This window comes from Mercurialis annua, linkage group LG3 (genome assembly GCF_937616625.2).
Source record: "Mercurialis annua linkage group LG3, ddMerAnnu1.2, whole genome shotgun sequence".
NCBI classification, from domain to species: Eukaryota; Viridiplantae; Streptophyta; class Magnoliopsida; order Malpighiales; family Euphorbiaceae; genus Mercurialis; species Mercurialis annua.
Window position 1 is genome coordinate 60,776,011 of NC_065572.1, and position 16,226 is coordinate 60,792,236.

The following is a 16,226-nucleotide window of genomic DNA, read 5'->3' on the forward strand; positions in this document are numbered from 1 at the left end:
TCTTAATTTTATTTAGATTTTGTTTTCATATTAGAATAATAATAATAATATAGAGTTAGAATGTCAATCAATAAAGTTTTAAAAATTTGACTTTATTAATACTATGACGATAAAAGAAATTTTAAAACTATTAATTGAATATACTTTTAAAAAATATATTTAAATAACATATTGTAACTTATTTTAACCCTATAAATGTTCAAAAATGACTATAAATATTCTTTTAATACACTTTTAAGAAAATAAACATTAAAAATAAGTATTTAAATAATATATTTATAAAAGTTGAGACGTCGTTAATATTCATTATTCGTGCAATCAAATATTTAAACAACAAACTTACATACAATTGAGTAAAATAATATTTACATAATCATGACACATATACATTAGCTTAATACATAGTTTAACCCCTGAATTTATATCTTTTTACCCATCTAACTTCTAAACTTAACGTGTATCCTATCGAACCTTTAAACTTGTTAAATAATCCCTTTTGATCCCTGAATTTAATTATTTGAAAACATTTAATCCCTACTCGTCCACCTGGCTTTGGCGCGTATGTTCAAATAAAAATTGGTGCGTCATGGCAGAAAAGCAAAGTTTAGGTGGACAAAATAAAATGGTTTAATACGTCATTTGACCCTTGAACTTATACTATATTATCTACTTGACCCCTAAACTTTTTGTTCCCATCAGACCTGTAAATTTGTTAAATTATCCTTCTTAACCCTTAAACTTGAATGTTTTAAATTTATTCTAATTTATATTTTATTTTTAATATATATTTAATTTAATAATTATTATTAATAAAATAATTTTATATAAAATAATTATTCCTTTTCAATACTTTATATAATATTTCTTTAATGTATATCGTTTATTTTGCATTTATTTTGTATTCATTATCAGTTCTAATAAAATTTTAATGAAAAATAGTTATACCTTATATAGTAATTATTTTCATTTAATTTAATATTTATTTTATTTTATTTTTAATTAATTTTTATTATTATTTTTTTATATAATATTTATTTAACAAGTCTCACCTGATCATTCATATTTTATCTCGTCTTTTGCAAAATAAATATTAAATTAAATAAAAATAATTATTTAATAAATTATAACTATTTTTTATTGAGTTTTATTAGAATTGATAATATATACAAAATAAACGGTATCGTTTAAACAAATAGTTTACAAAGTTTGGAAAAATAGTATTTTTTATTAGTAATTATTAATTAAACTAAATATATATTAAAAATAAAATGTAAATTAAAATAAATTTAAAACTCTCAAGTTCATGGTTAAGAATGATAATTTAATAAGTTTAGAGGTGTGATGGGCTAACCAACAAATAGGTAAATTAGTATAAATTCAGGGATCAAACGATGTATTAACCGTTATATTTTTGGTGATGTGGCAAACGAGCTGACAGCCCGGTCAAAGGTCTTTTGCCACGTCAGCGCGTTTGGGACTCGATTTCCATTTCAGGGGTAAAAAGGATTATTTAACAAGTTGAAAGGTTCGATAGGATACACGTTAACTTTAGAGATTAGATGAGTAAAAGGATACAAAGTTCAGGGGTTAAACTATGTATTAAGCCCATATACATTCATATTGACATAAAATAATTATTCAACTCTCTTTTCTCCATAAATTTAGCATATTTTAGAAGTTAAATAACTATCACCACAACTCATGTTAATTATGAAAGATTTTGCACGGGAACTGTGGACCCAATATCATTAGCATAATAATAATAAACTTTTTATGCATATATGGATCATATTTTATAATTTCTATTCTAAATTTAATACCCATAACGAATACAAATATCATGATCATCATTTATCTCTCTAGCTACTTCTCTTTCTTCCATTACCAACATCCCAAAATGAACCAAAACTTACCCTATTCTCCTTTATTAAATCTTTTCATTCTTTTTTTTCTTCTTACTAGAAAAGCCATATCTATAGATCCCAAATACCTAGCTTGCAATCCAAGCAACTGCGGCGACGGCCAAAATATTACGTTCCCGTTCTACATTCAAGATCAGCAAGAATCCTTCTGTGGCTACCCTGGATTCAGCCTCTCTTGCAATAACAGCCGTCCGATTATCAAGTTACAGGGTTTAGATTATATAATTCATCATATCTCTTACAAAACTCAGACTCTCCGTATCTCAAACACGGCAGTTTTCGATACAACAAGAACTTGTACACCTCCGTTTGGAAATCTAACGTTACCGGAGGATCGTTTCCGGCTAGCTTCGAACCAGACCGGAGTGTTCTTGTTCTATAAGTGTAATAAAACGCTGTTAGGTAACAGGAACAGTGAGCTGGTGAACTACGAGGTTGAATGTTTGATAGGCAGTGAAGATGGACCGACTTTAAAATTGGCTGAGAATGATCGAATGGTGGGGAATGCATCGGAGGCGTGTGATGAGGGAGTTAGGGTACACGTGGACGGTGATGGAGATGTGAGTGATGGGGTTGGGAAAATGTTGGAGAGGGGATTTGTGGTGGATTGGATTGCAAGTAATTGTAGTATGTGTGAAGATAGTGGAGGCAAATGTGGATTTGATAATAAGACTTATCATTTTAAGTGTTATTGCACTGATCGGCCTCATGCTTGGGATTGCAATCCAGGTTTGATTTCTTCTTCTTTTTGCATTTTTTTATTATTATTTTATGAATTTTTTAGTGAAGAAATATAGTTTATTTTTTACATATAATTGAAGATGAATTAGTTAGTAGAATTTTATGAATATTGATGAATTACTAGGAGTTTTAACTCGGATTAGTGAGTTTTTGTGAAACATTTAGAGACGAACTTTATACCGTCGAATTATGATCCGATTGCGACTCTAACCGTTAGAAATTTAAAAGTTCTTAGAGACAAAAGTAGATCATTAAAGTATGAATTGTTTTACTGTGAACTAGCTATTTAGATATATTGAGACTTGAGAGATAATGCATGTATCAAATAATCAATCTCCTCAAAAGTTTGAACTCTTAGATTAGACTTCGTTCATAAATATCATTATTTTTAACTTATCATTTGCACAAATGTACATTAAACTTAAACTGCTAATAAATACATACTCATTGTATTTTGTATATACAATTATTTTAATTGGGGCAAATTTGAAGAATTAAACTGTAAAATTTTCAATTAAAACTAGTATAATAAAACATTAAATAATTAATTTATTTGGCGAGGCTCGAACGCTAATTATTATTTTTAAATTCCTCCAATCATTTTCAACCTCTAGTGGGTTAAATTTTGGAGGTCGGATAAGGCTATGCAAGTGGTATATTTTGTGGTGGCCTTGTTATGTCCATAGATTAAGGTCAAAAATGAAAACCTGTCTAGGTGAGTCTCACCACCCAAAATGAACGCCAAGTCATGAGACTTCATGCCAATATGAACACCAAAAAAATATTAATGCTCCAGAAAATGTTGAATATGATTACATTTAGATATTTGCATTAAAATTTTATATTCGTATTGAAGTTACTTTCAATTCATAATTTAAAATTATATAGATTTTTTGACAATTTAATTACCTGATTTGGTTAGCACTCATAAAATTTAAATTATTTGGAATAAATATTTTGTCAACCAATATAATTTATAAATAAATTTAAATAAGTATATTTTGAATTATTCATCAAAAAGAAAGTACAGGGTCAAAAAAATTGTCTCTCTACTTAGCACGATAATCGGTAGAGTGGGGTTTTCAGAGATTCAGAATTATGAAACTTAACATGCCATGTTATCCTAACATTATAAAATTCTTCTAACATTATAATACAAATAATTTAAAAAAAAATTATTAAAAAAAATAAGCAGATAGGAAACTACGTATATTTAAATGTGGATAATTGTCCATCTTTATTTTTAAATTTTAATTAATATTATATAATGTAATTACAAATTATATATTTGATTAACAAATTGTCAACCTTATATTTGTAATTGTACTTTTAGTTTTAGTCGTACTTATATTTGAAATTTATATTATATAAATTCTAGCCTTTTCTAAAAATAATTTTTTAAAAACACTAATAATAAGTTAATATCATACCCTAATTTTATCGCAAAAAAAGTTGAATTCGTTAAAAATTTAAAAATAGAACAAAAACAATGTACCAATTTTTTTATCAGAATAAGATTAACTTTTTCATTGCTCAATCAAACAAAGATACATTTTCAATGGTACATCTGTTTAGAAACATCTTTCATAATCACCTGATCAACTTATATTTTTTTTTTAAATTTTGGAGTCCAGATTTAGGAATCGCACCCGAACATCTCAACTAGGTTGACACCCTCTTAACGAAATCATCATTTTTCTTGCTACCAACAATAAAATTAAAATGAAAAAGTTAAGCTTATATATTAGGAGCTCATTGCGTACGAATATGAACCGGTTAGTTCCATTTTTAATAGTATAACAAAAGCTAACACTATCCAACTAGACTAAGATTAAGTATAAAGTTTTCAATTATACGACACTGAATTTGAGCAACCGCCGAACAAGAATCACTTTCAACTGTGACCACTGGCGGGGCCTGCACGGTCCTGGTCAGACTTGGTCAGAAACTTAAATTTCTTTGTAAAGAGATTTTTGATTTTAAATTCATCGGTATAAAAAAATCGCCGATTAGAAGTTTATTTTTATAATTCGCTTCCTCTAATTAAATTCTCTGGCTATGCCACTAACTATGACTTTGTGCAATGAACAATCACGGGCTATCAAGAGGCCGTGAAAAATAGCTAATGCTTCATTATATTTTAGAGTCTCAAAGGGGATCTCTTACATGCTGACACCACAACCTGATCTGAGCTATTTTTGATATAAATGTCTAGACCAACTACATTCTCCATGTTACTTAACGAATATCAAAATTAATTTTCTTGTGGTTTGATGGTGGTGGCTAACAAGAACTCAAACTTGAGAGAATCTTTATTGATTGAATATCAATAATATTTGTTAAAAAATGATAACTGCTCTTGTGAGCTATGTTTATACAAGCTAAAGCTAGAAGAAAACACAAGAAATGCTTGTTGATTACATCAGCATCACGTGTTGTAGCAGCATGTAACAACCTTCCTGACCCAGACTAAAATAATTGTTTTGCTGACCTGGACAAATGACTTGAATTTGAAGCTAATATGATGTCACCCCCCCCCCCCCTTCAAGATGAGACATGTATACATTTGGAGAGGTTCAGCTTGGAAATAGCAGATCGGAAGGAAGTATGAGGAAGAGTCTTTATCAAACAATCTGCCAATTGAGAAGAAGTACAAATAGGCAGCAAATGAACCAAACCAGAGTTGATTTTCTCTCAAATGAGATGACAATCAATCTCTATATGTTTTGATCTTTCATGGAAAACAGGATTCAAAGCAAGTTGAATAGCAGAATTATTGTCGCAATAGATTTGAACAAAGAAGGAAATAGGAACCTGTAAATCATGAAACAGGTAAGTCTTCCATTGTAATTCACATGTTAAAGCACCAAGGGCTCTATATTCTGCTTTTGAGCTAGATCTGGAAATAGTATTTTGCTTCTTGGACTTCCAAGACAATAATGAAGTACCTAAGAAGACACAAAATCCTAAAATTGATCTCCTTGTATCAGGGCAAGTAGCCCAGTTAGCATTTGTAAATGTTGTTAGTTTGAGATCAGCAGAAGAAGAAAGAAAAAAACCTTGACCTGGAGTTCCTTTTATATATCTCAAAACCCTGTGAGCAATAGCTTCATGAGCATTAGTAGGGCAATCAAGGAATTGTGAAAGTTGTTGAATGGAAAAAGATAGATCAAGTCTCGTGGTACACAAATACAACAGCATGCCAATGAGCTGTCTGTATGCATTGTTATAAGGAAGCGAAACTTGATAATCTTTCAAAAGCCTACTAGATGATACCAAAGGAGAAAGAGCAGGTTTGGAATCCACGAAACCACTATCTTTAAGAAAGTCATGAGCATGTTTTCTCTAAGAAATATGAATAGCAGAAGTTGATCTAGCAACTTCTAATTGCAGAAAATACTTCAAAGTGCCTAAATCATTGATACTGAATTCCTTATGAAGATAGGACTTGATGCAATCAATTTCGGTGAGAGAAGTACTTGCCAAAATAACATCATCTTCATAAATAATAAGGGCAATAAAGGAGGATTCAATGTGTTTGATGAAGAGAGAAGGATCAAAAGCTGCTTGTTTAAAACTAATATGCAGTAATGCAAAAGTTAACTTGAAATGCCACTATTTTCTAGCTTGCTTAAGGCCATATAAGAATTTTTACAATTTACAAACTTTATCAGGTGATCCTTTAAAACTAGGAGGTAACTACATACACACTTCCACATTGAGATCTCCATGCAAGAAGGCATTGTTTATGTCTAATTGATGAATATACCAATTTCGTTTTGCTGCTAGAGCAAGTAAGGTTCTAATACTTGTCATCTTGGCAAGTGGAGAAAATGTGTTTGTAAAATCAAGTCCTTCCCTTTGAGTGTAACCTTTTGCCACTAATATGGTTTTGCATTTGTCTATAGAGCCATCAGATTTGTACTTGAGTTTAAAAACTCATTTGCATCAAATAGAAGATTTGCCTAAAGGTAAATATGTAATCTGACAGGTATTGTTAGTCTCTAAGGCCTCTTCAAAAGTCATGGCATGTTTCCAGCATTCATGCTTGCTTGCCTGATTGTATGTTTGAGATTCAGTTTCCAAATTGATGCTCATAATGAAGGATTTTTGAGATGAAAAAAGTTTGTCATTAATAAGACAGCAGAAATATGATGTGGGGAAGTAGAGTGTTTAGAAAGATATTGAGGTAAAGAACTATAACAATTTGTTAAGTTTTTTGGTAATTGAGGAATTCTAATAGATCTTCGAAGTTCAGGAAAATATGTAGAAGGAAAGATAGAAGGGACAAAAGTGGATGAAAGTGGTTTAGTCGAGTCATTGATTAAGCGTTTCAACTTACTTCTAGGACCACCAATTAGTAGAACCAAGCTACCTATATCTATATCAGGACATGTTATATTACATGCTGCATAACTAATTCATGTTAGATCCAACGAATATCATGAACACTCTCCATTATAATAAAAATTTGGTCAAGAACCAAATATTTCCCACCTTAGATTTTTGGTTATATTGTATATATGTCAATCGTGCTATCACAATGCATAAAAATAGGTCCCTCGAAGGAGGTTGGAAATATATGTTGACTATGTGTTAACGTCCATTATCATGTATCTTGAACCATTAATAAGTGATGTCGTTATAATACATTTTTTTTATTGTCATTTCAACGGAGAAGTATTCCCACTACTTGAGAAAGATAAGAAGCAATTAAATATTACTAACAAAGAGAAGGGTATTTTTGAAGAAACCTAAGATAAGGAAATACCCTAGAAGAGGACATAAATAAGTTTGACAAAAAAATCTCAAATTACTACATAGTACAAGGAAAGTTTGGAATCGAGATAAAATATAAAAATGGTAATGAAATTTTCTCTTACTTTGTTGCATGTGATATCTTAGATGGAAATGAGGACCCCAAACCAAGATCGGTCATTGAATGTCAAAATAGACATGATTGGAATAAATAGAAAGACATTGAATGTCAAAATAGACATAATTGGAATAAACAGAGAGACAATATGCAAAATAAATTAGATTCTCTCAACAGGAGAAATGTGTTTGGATTTTTTGTCCTCGCATTTAAATATGTGAAACCAGTAAGTTACAAATGAGTCTTTGTATGAAAACGAAATGAGAAAAATAAAATCATAAAATATGAAGGTAGACATGTGGTTTAAGGCTTTTTTTTAAAAACCTGTAATTGATTATAATGAAACATATTCTCCTATCATGTACTAATATGCCATTATGTATACGTTCAATTTGTCTTAGTTTACAAATTGAACGTATGATATAGAATATCAAGATAAACCCATTAGAGTTCTAAAATTCATACAATGAAATTTGATAATGGCGTATTAGTACATAAGTTAAATTATATAGAAAATATCTTAAGACGTTTTAGTATGGATGAAGACAATCCTTTTACTACTTCAATGGTTGTTCTATCACTTATTGTTGAAAAATATCAATTTCTTCCTTGTGAAGAAAATAGAAAGACTCTTGATACTAAAATATCATACCTCAGTGCAAGCACAATATTTAGTATGTTGCTAATTGTACTCGTCCTGACATATCCTTTTCAATCAATTTATTAGCAAGATTAAGTTTAGCTTGCATAAGAGATATATATCGGAATGGAATCATGTATATATTATATTATCTTCGTGAAAGTGATGATTTTAGTTTATTTTATTCTAACTCAAAACAAGAGTTAATTGGTGATAAAGATGCAGATTATTTGCATGATCCTCGTAAAATGGGATCTCAAAGTATTGGAGGATGTATTGCAATTTCTTGGCGTTCAGACAAATATATATATACTCGTGGAGACTTCCTCAAATTATAATTAACTTATTATGTTGCATGAAGCGAGTAAGCAATATAAGTGGCACGTCTCAATAACACAACATATTTAAACATTGTGGTTTTTCAATCTATAAAAGTCTAACCATCTTATATGAAGATAAGGTTGAATGTATTTCACAAATCAAAGAAAAATAGGTCAAGAGTGACCTAACTAAACATATACATCCAAGATTCTTCCCATACACTCAAAAACTCATAAAGATTCAAAAAAATTGGCATCGAGTGTGTTCAATCAAAGAACAATGCATCTCATCTCTTCACCAATGCACTTCTTATAAAATATTCGAAAAACATGTTCAAAATATTAGAGTGCGCCATCTACAAAATAAATGAAGAATTGTCTATATTGCGATAGGGGAGAAATTACGAGTTGTACTCTTTTTCCATAACTAAAATTTTGATCCCATTGGATTTTCCTTGGTAAGATTTTTTTAATAAGTCAGTACCACATAGCGTAATTTAGAATAGATGTTTTTTTCATCCAATGGGAGTTATAAGTAGTGTGTTAATATAATGAGGCAGTACCACATAGCGTAGTTTTTAAAAAAATTATCATCCAATGGGTTATAAATAGTGTGTTAATTTAAGGCTAAATCCATTTCGGGGTTCCTAAAATATACGATTTTGGTTTATCGGGTCCCTCATTTTCTATTCGGCTTTCTCAGGTCCTTGTAATTTCACTTTTTGGTTTATTGAATCTTACATGAATCTCATTTGGTTCATTGGCCCCTTAAACTTTCACTTTTTAGTTCATTAAGTCCTTAAGTGGTCCTAAAGTGGATCTTCATTTAAGGACTCAATGAAGCAAAAAGTGAAAGTTTAAAAACCTGTGAAAGTCAAATAGAATATGAAGGATCTGATAAATCAGAATCTTATAATTTAGCGACCTCAAAATAGGCCATATAGCCTTAGTTTAATGGGTGGCAAATTATTCAAACTACTTATCTAGCTTAGGTGACAAATTGTAAACCCTCTACTTTTGACATACATGAAAATGCATTCAATGCATAATAGATGAAATTTCCTACACATAGATTTTAGGTTAAACCAATCATAAAATCGCAATAAAAAAATACATTTAAATCATCCCTTAACTATATGTGTATACACGTATAGTCCTTTTGTGGAAGAAACTATAAAAAACCATTGTCGCTTGAATTGCATGAAACGACAACGCTTTATGCCTAAAAGACTCACATATACGTAAAATAAATAGTTAGAAAATCACTGAAATATAAAATATTTGTAAAAGACCAAATGAAATAAAAAAAAAACAATAGTACAAGAAATTTAGGATGGATTTAGCGTAAATATTAATCCATGTATATCATACAAGTGAAAAAAAAAACCTCGAATAATTTTTTTATCGTGTTATTTTAACTACTTATTACTTACCAAATAATTTAATGTATAAGTATTGATCGATATTATCCAAACATGTTAAAATCATTTGGCACGTCTTTTTTAAATCAGTTTATGGTTTTTTAAATTTTTTATTCTTAAATTAGGATAATGTTTTTTTTCCTCACAATTTTTAGATTAAAGGGCTAAAATATTGGATTTTGTGAAAAGTTATTTATGAATTGATAAAAAAATAATTTAAAACAAATAAACATTTATTTATTACTTCTCCTAATTGATATGCCAAACCAAAACTAAGTACACAAGTTATCTCTAATTTTAAATAAGAAGGGTACAAAGAGGTCCATATGAAAGCTGCTTGCAATAACAGCAATTGTCTTAATATATTTTCTTTGTACAGCTCGAATTTTAATTATTTTTAATCAATGAATTTTCTTAAACAATCCTAGACAATTAAATATCATCTTCTACTTAATGCGACCGAATATTAAATTTATATAATTTTTTCGTTTCGTTTTGCCTGGTCCATTAAGGACAACATAATAAATGTATTAAATTTGTGAATTATTCAACTCAAGTTGGAATAGTTATAAGCTCCGAAGCCTTCTTTTCTTGGTTGCATACTGCGAGTCTAGTCTAACTTTCACATTTATTAAAAAATAAAAATTAATATAGTTGAAAAAAATGTTTTTAAATTAATATCCCACTAGAAAAATTAAATAATCTCATACTTGTTGCTATCATTGGTTTATTATACTAAATAAATGATTGTTGGATCAAATTCTTCTCACTAGTAAATAAAGAACCCAATGATTTTTTTCGATTTAGCCGGTTCAATAATTTTCAGTTTCTATAATTTTTTCCGATTCAAAGATTTTAAATTGTATTTCCAGTCTTTGAGAAAAAAATGTACTGATCTCGGTTCATGGTTGAACATGTTGAACTAATCGGTACGGTTCGGTTCTTAAAATACTGTTTTAAATAGAAATTTAATAAGAAAGTACAGACCAACAAACATCTTAAAATATATGCATACCTTTAATTTAGAAGGAATAAATTAAAATAAAATAATCTATAGTTATGTAATACAAGTTGACTGTAATTATTTTTTATATGAAAGTTGGTTGAATTTTAAAACTATTCAATTCATTCTGAAACATCCACCAGACTGAAACAAAAAACTAACCACTAATGGGATACTGATTCTGAAATTTCTTAGCTAGAAATCTCTAATCTTATGGCTCTGAGTATCTTCTTCTTTACTTCTTTCATCTGCTCCACCATTTTAGTAGAACCAGTTCTATCAGCAGAATCAAAATATGAAACCTGTAAGCCTAAGAATTGCGGTAACGGTCCAAACATAAGCTTTCCGTTCTATATACTCAACAACGAAACAGAAAGTTGCGGTCATCGGGGGTTTGATATTCGTTGCGTCGATCATAACCCTATCTATCGGACATCTAGAGCTCACTACATCCTTAAAGAGATCAATTACGAAAGCCAGTCGTTTCGGTTAGTTGATGTTCAAGTTTTTAACTCAACTTGTCCTATGCCTAGCAAGAACTACTCTTTTGATCGATCTTCCGTCTACTTTAGTCCTTACCATGCTGATATTGTGTTTTTTTACAACTGCAACAACATGATTTCTGCGAATTATACGGTATCTAGAGTTAGTTGTAATGCTACAGCCAAAAATGAGTCGTTTATAGCGTTGGTTTCTGGAGATGAGGATGTTAGTTGGAACAGAAGTGCTTGTGAATCTGTAGCTGTTGCTCCGGTTCAATTGGAGGAAAAGGATATAAACCAAACTGTAATAGAGGTCGATTACAAGCAATTGTTGAAGAATGGATTTACTTTGAAGTGGATGGGGTTAGGATTTGATTGTTCTGAGTGTCGGAAAAGCGGAGGAAATTGTGGATTTGAAGATAAAAATGGTTTGTGTTACTGTCCTGATGGATCATCTCATACCAAACACTGCAATGATGGTAAGTGTTTGTTTCCAACATATTATTTCTCGAAAAATTTCTTGCTTAGACCGGATTTCCATGTATCTTTCTCACAATAACTCCGCTATCCATAAACGGCGGAGTTCACTGATGTAAGAGTAATCGGTCTAGACATGAAATTTATGTCATTAGCTACTCATCACTAGCTAGGAAATTTAAGTCAGTCCATATTAGTCCTATTAGTGGGCTATCTACACATTATAGGATAGGAAATGCATCAAACCGAACCAACTAAAAAATCAAACTACAACGTAAATAGTCAGTTCAGTTTCCTTATTATATATAAAGGCAACTAAATCGAACCGAACTGAACAGAACTTACCATTCTAACTTAGTTCGGTTTATATTTACTTCCAAAACCGATTGCGTGTTACCTTTTTCCCCATATACCGAACCGAGAAACACGAAATGCACACTTCTAATTCTTTGTAGACTTTCATTTCTGTTCTTTCGGTTCTGAATGTTCTAACGGAGGATAATGACCCTAAGATAAGTTTCTGTGTCCCAGTGACCCCTCCATTAGGGTCTATTCGCATCCCACCAATTTTTGTATCTATTTTGTCCACTAAACTGTTCATAACTTGTTGGACCATTTAGAAAAGTATGCCATGCCAAAGCTGGGTCACTCCACTAAATTATTGTTTCATTACAAGGAAGTTACTGTAAAGTAGTTGAATGATCAAAGTTTCTAAATACACAAAATGGTTTTCACCGACATAATTTAGTGGCAGGAACGTTTTTCTCGTAGCCGGAAGTTTCACAATCAAACCTATAGTTGTCAAAATTGTACAAAATTGGTAGAAAATTCTCCAAATTTCTCACTCCACTTTGTCAAATTTCTAAGTCAACTGCCGTGTTAGAAAAATAGAACAGTTTAATATATATTGTAAAGACAAATTCATAAAAAAGAAAACATAAGCAGTTGACCACCTTAATATTTTACTAAAAGAAATTGTTTCTTGGCGAATTTTGCATGGCGAATTTTGCTCTATTACTCTTCTTTTTCTTTCTGTGTCACCTTGGATTGTACTCCGCTCAAGAAACGGAACCTCCTCAAGGCTGCCCGAGATTTTCTTGTGGGAAGAAGCTCGGCGAACTTAAGTTCCCCTTCACTACAAGAAACCGTTCTGCACATTGCGGTCTCTTAACGGTGGATGGCTGCGATAGCGACCACGATATAAAGAAGATACAGTTGCAGAAGGAAGGAAGATGGTATGAAGTGAGAAATATCTTCCAGTCGAATACTATCGATATTCACGACGAGAATTTCTCAAATCAATTGCAGTCTCGTGACTGCGAAAATCTCAATAATTTTAGTCTACCTAGCTCACCTTCTCTCACTTTTTGGATCAATCCAAATCTGACATTGTTCAAATGCAACCACAAGCTCATGACCAGTGATCCTTCCTTATTAGAGTACAAAGGTTGCACTAACTCGAGCATCTATTATACTCGTAAACAAGAAAATTTACCGAGTCTTCCACCTCAGTGTTCGCTTATTCAGCTTCCCATGCATCGAGATGGAACTAACAGAGACATATTTGAACAGCTAACTGCTAACTTTACACTCGAAGTTCGTGTATCTCGTTCTTGTATAAACTGTCATTATGGAGGAGGAGATTGTAAGGTTGATGGCAAGGGAAATTTCTATTGTGCTAACTTAAAAGTAAAAGGTATTTCAAAGGAAGATATTTCCTCTGTATGCTATGTTCTAACAATTCTGTTGAAATGAACTCATATTATAAACTAATCTTTGAGGTTAAAGATGTTGATTATGCAATGTTGACGTTGTGATTCTTTTGTAATTCTGTTGCAGAAACGAACAGACGGGGATTGAAGCTGGGCTTAGGATTAGGTAAAATCAACGGCTGAATTTCCTCTGCTTCTTGCTTTTTTTTTTAAACAATACTAGAGATTTTCAACCATAAGTTCTTATTCTGCCTTTTCAGGTGGAGGCATTGGATTACTAGCCTTATTGTCGTCCCTTTACATATTCAGGAATCGCTTAAAGAAGAGAATAAATTCTTCCTCAAACTTCATATCATCAAATTCCTTTTCCAATATGTCCTCGAGATCAGATGTAGAAGACGGCGGTGTCTACTTCGGCATTCCCCTATTCTCCTACACTGAACTCGAAAAAGCCACTAGTAGTTTTGACAGAAAAAAGGAGCTCGGAGATGGAGGGTTCGGAACTGTCTATCATGGTAAGGAGGATAATATTAGTATTTCTGATGATAAATTATATAAGTTAGAGTAGATGAGCTCACATTGATGTGTTCAAACCAGGTAAGCTCAAAGATGGACGAGAGGTTGCAGTCAAGCGTCTGTATGAGCACAACTACCGAAGGGTCGAACAATTCATGAACGAAATTGAAATCCTCACACGTCTGCGCCACAAAAATCTCGTTACTCTTTATGGATGCACTTCGCGTCGCAGCCGTGAGCTCCTACTTGTATATGAATACATTCCTAATGGAACGGTTGCTGATCATCTCCATGGTGATAGGGCGAAGTCTAGTCCGCTAACATGGCCTAATCGAATGAGCATAGCAATAGAAACAGCGACTGCGTTGGCTTACCTTCATGCTTCGGATATCATACATCGTGATGTCAAAACTAATAATATTCTTCTTGACAATAACTTCTGTGTGAAAGTTGCTGATTTCGGCCTCTCCAGGCTGTTCCCTACCGATGTTACTCATGTCTCAACAGCCCCGCAAGGTACTCCAGGCTACGTCGATCCGGAGTATCATCAATGTTATCAGCTTACAGATAAAAGTGATGTCTATAGCTTCGGAGTTGTGTTGGTTGAACTGATTACATCAATGCCTGCTGTTGATATTAGCAGGCACAGACACGAGATCAATCTGGCTAACTTAGCAGTGAACAAGATTCAAAAATGTGAATTCGACGAGTTGATTGATCCGTCTTTTGGATATAAGTCGGATGAAGAAGTCAAAAGAATGACAATCTTGGTAGCAGAGTTAGCATTTAGATGTTTGCAACAAGATAAAGAACTGAGACCATCAATGGATGAAGTTCTGGAGGAATTACAACAAATCGAACATAAAGATAATCCGGAAGAGGTGCGAGATGGCAATAATGAAACACCAGCACATATGCTGTCACAACATTCACCAACATGTTGCGATGAGGCTTCACTGTTGAAAGAAATGAAAATGCCGCCGCCTTCACCAAACACCGTAACTGCTCCATGGGCTAGTACTAGTAGTTGCTCTACTACACTTAATATCAGCAGTTGAAGATTTCTACCTCCATTCTGCTTATTTTTCGAAAAGGGTGACGAGGGTGTGATTAACATTCAGTATCAGATTGAAATTAGTTTTATCAAGTATCAAACTCTTAGTTTCTCTTGTTGTTCATAGAGATAAATCAACAAGGTACAGCATCAGTAGACAATGTTTAAGGGAGTGTATATAGTAAGCAGAGGTAATAGTTATATGGGTTAATTCCTAAAAAAATCACGAACTTTACACGAAATTTCATTTTAATCATGACCTTTAAAAGTTGCCATTTAAAGGCACAAACTTTCATTTTATTTCAAATCTATCATTTCAGTGTATTTTTGTTGACTAAATTCTTTAATAAATCATTAATGAAAGACCCAAATTATAAATCGACATTAAATCTTATTATCTTTTAGTTATAGTATATAGGATTAGGAATTTTTTGTTCGATAAAATACATCGGATTTTACTTTGGCGATAGATTTGAAACAAAATGAAAGTTCGTGCCTTTAAATGACAACTTTTAAAGTTCATGATTAAAATGAAACTTCGTGTAAAGTTCGTGATTTTTTTAGAAATTAACCCTAGTTATATTATCCCAATGTCCATATTCTAAATCTGAATTATGTTGTCCACAAAATAAGAAATCTTCATTTGTAACAGAAACAAAGAAGAGTAAAACTCAATTCTCTGATCATGTAAAAGTAACAGCAGTTTTGTTTTTTCATTCTTTCTATTCTTCTTAACTCCTACAGAAATGCATAACACATCTGATCTAATGTAATAAGTGTCGCATCTCATGTCAAGATATGTTATAATACATACTTGATCATGGGCTCGGCATGGACAAGTTCGGATTAAACCTCGACTATTTTACATGCAAGCACAAGATCGGCCCAGTCTCAGTTTGGGTCTAATATTCATTACCCCAGTCCAACTCATGAATAAGATTTATTATACGGACTCGGGCCATCTTCTTTAGACCTGTGTAAATTTGATTAACTTATAATAAAAGTCCAAACCCACATGTAAAAACAGTTAACTTAATATAGACTCAGGGGTTCGGCCAGAAT

General features: G+C 31.8%; 1 protein-coding gene across 3 annotated transcripts; it reads left to right on the forward strand.

The window, feature by feature from the left end:
* The first annotated feature begins 1,822 nt into the window (after positions 1–1,822).
* On the forward strand, positions 1,823–15,880 carry LOC126674889 (LEAF RUST 10 DISEASE-RESISTANCE LOCUS RECEPTOR-LIKE PROTEIN KINASE-like 1.1). Of its 3 annotated transcripts, none has more exons than XM_050369415.2 (4): positions 1,823–2,651; positions 13,722–13,760; positions 13,855–14,109; positions 14,192–15,880. In XM_050369415.2, exons 1-4 carry the CDS (start codon positions 1,841–1,843, stop codon positions 15,166–15,168), a joined length of 2,082 nt encoding a protein of 693 aa, XP_050225372.1. In that variant the 5' UTR covers positions 1,823–1,840; the 3' UTR covers positions 15,169–15,880. The 3 variants fall into 3 exon arrangements, with proteins under 3 accessions (XP_050225372.1, XP_050225373.1, XP_050225375.1); XM_050369416.2 differs by lacking the exon at positions 1,823–2,651 and adding an exon at positions 11,038–11,884; XM_050369418.2 differs by lacking the exon at positions 1,823–2,651 and adding an exon at positions 11,905–13,578.
* Positions 15,881–16,226: the final 346 nt, after the last annotated feature.

Coding starts and splice junctions, on each gene's coding strand:
- LOC126674889 (XM_050369415.2), top strand. CDS start 1,841: ATGATCATCATTTATCTCTCTAGCTACTTCTCTTTCTTCCATTACCAA. Junction 2,652..13,721: donor TGCTTGGGATTGCAATCCAG/GTTTGATTTCTT, acceptor ATTCTGTTGCAG/AAACGAACAGACGGGGATTG. Junction 13,761..13,854: donor GAAGCTGGGCTTAGGATTAG/GTAAAATCAACG, acceptor CTGCCTTTTCAG/GTGGAGGCATTGGATTACTA.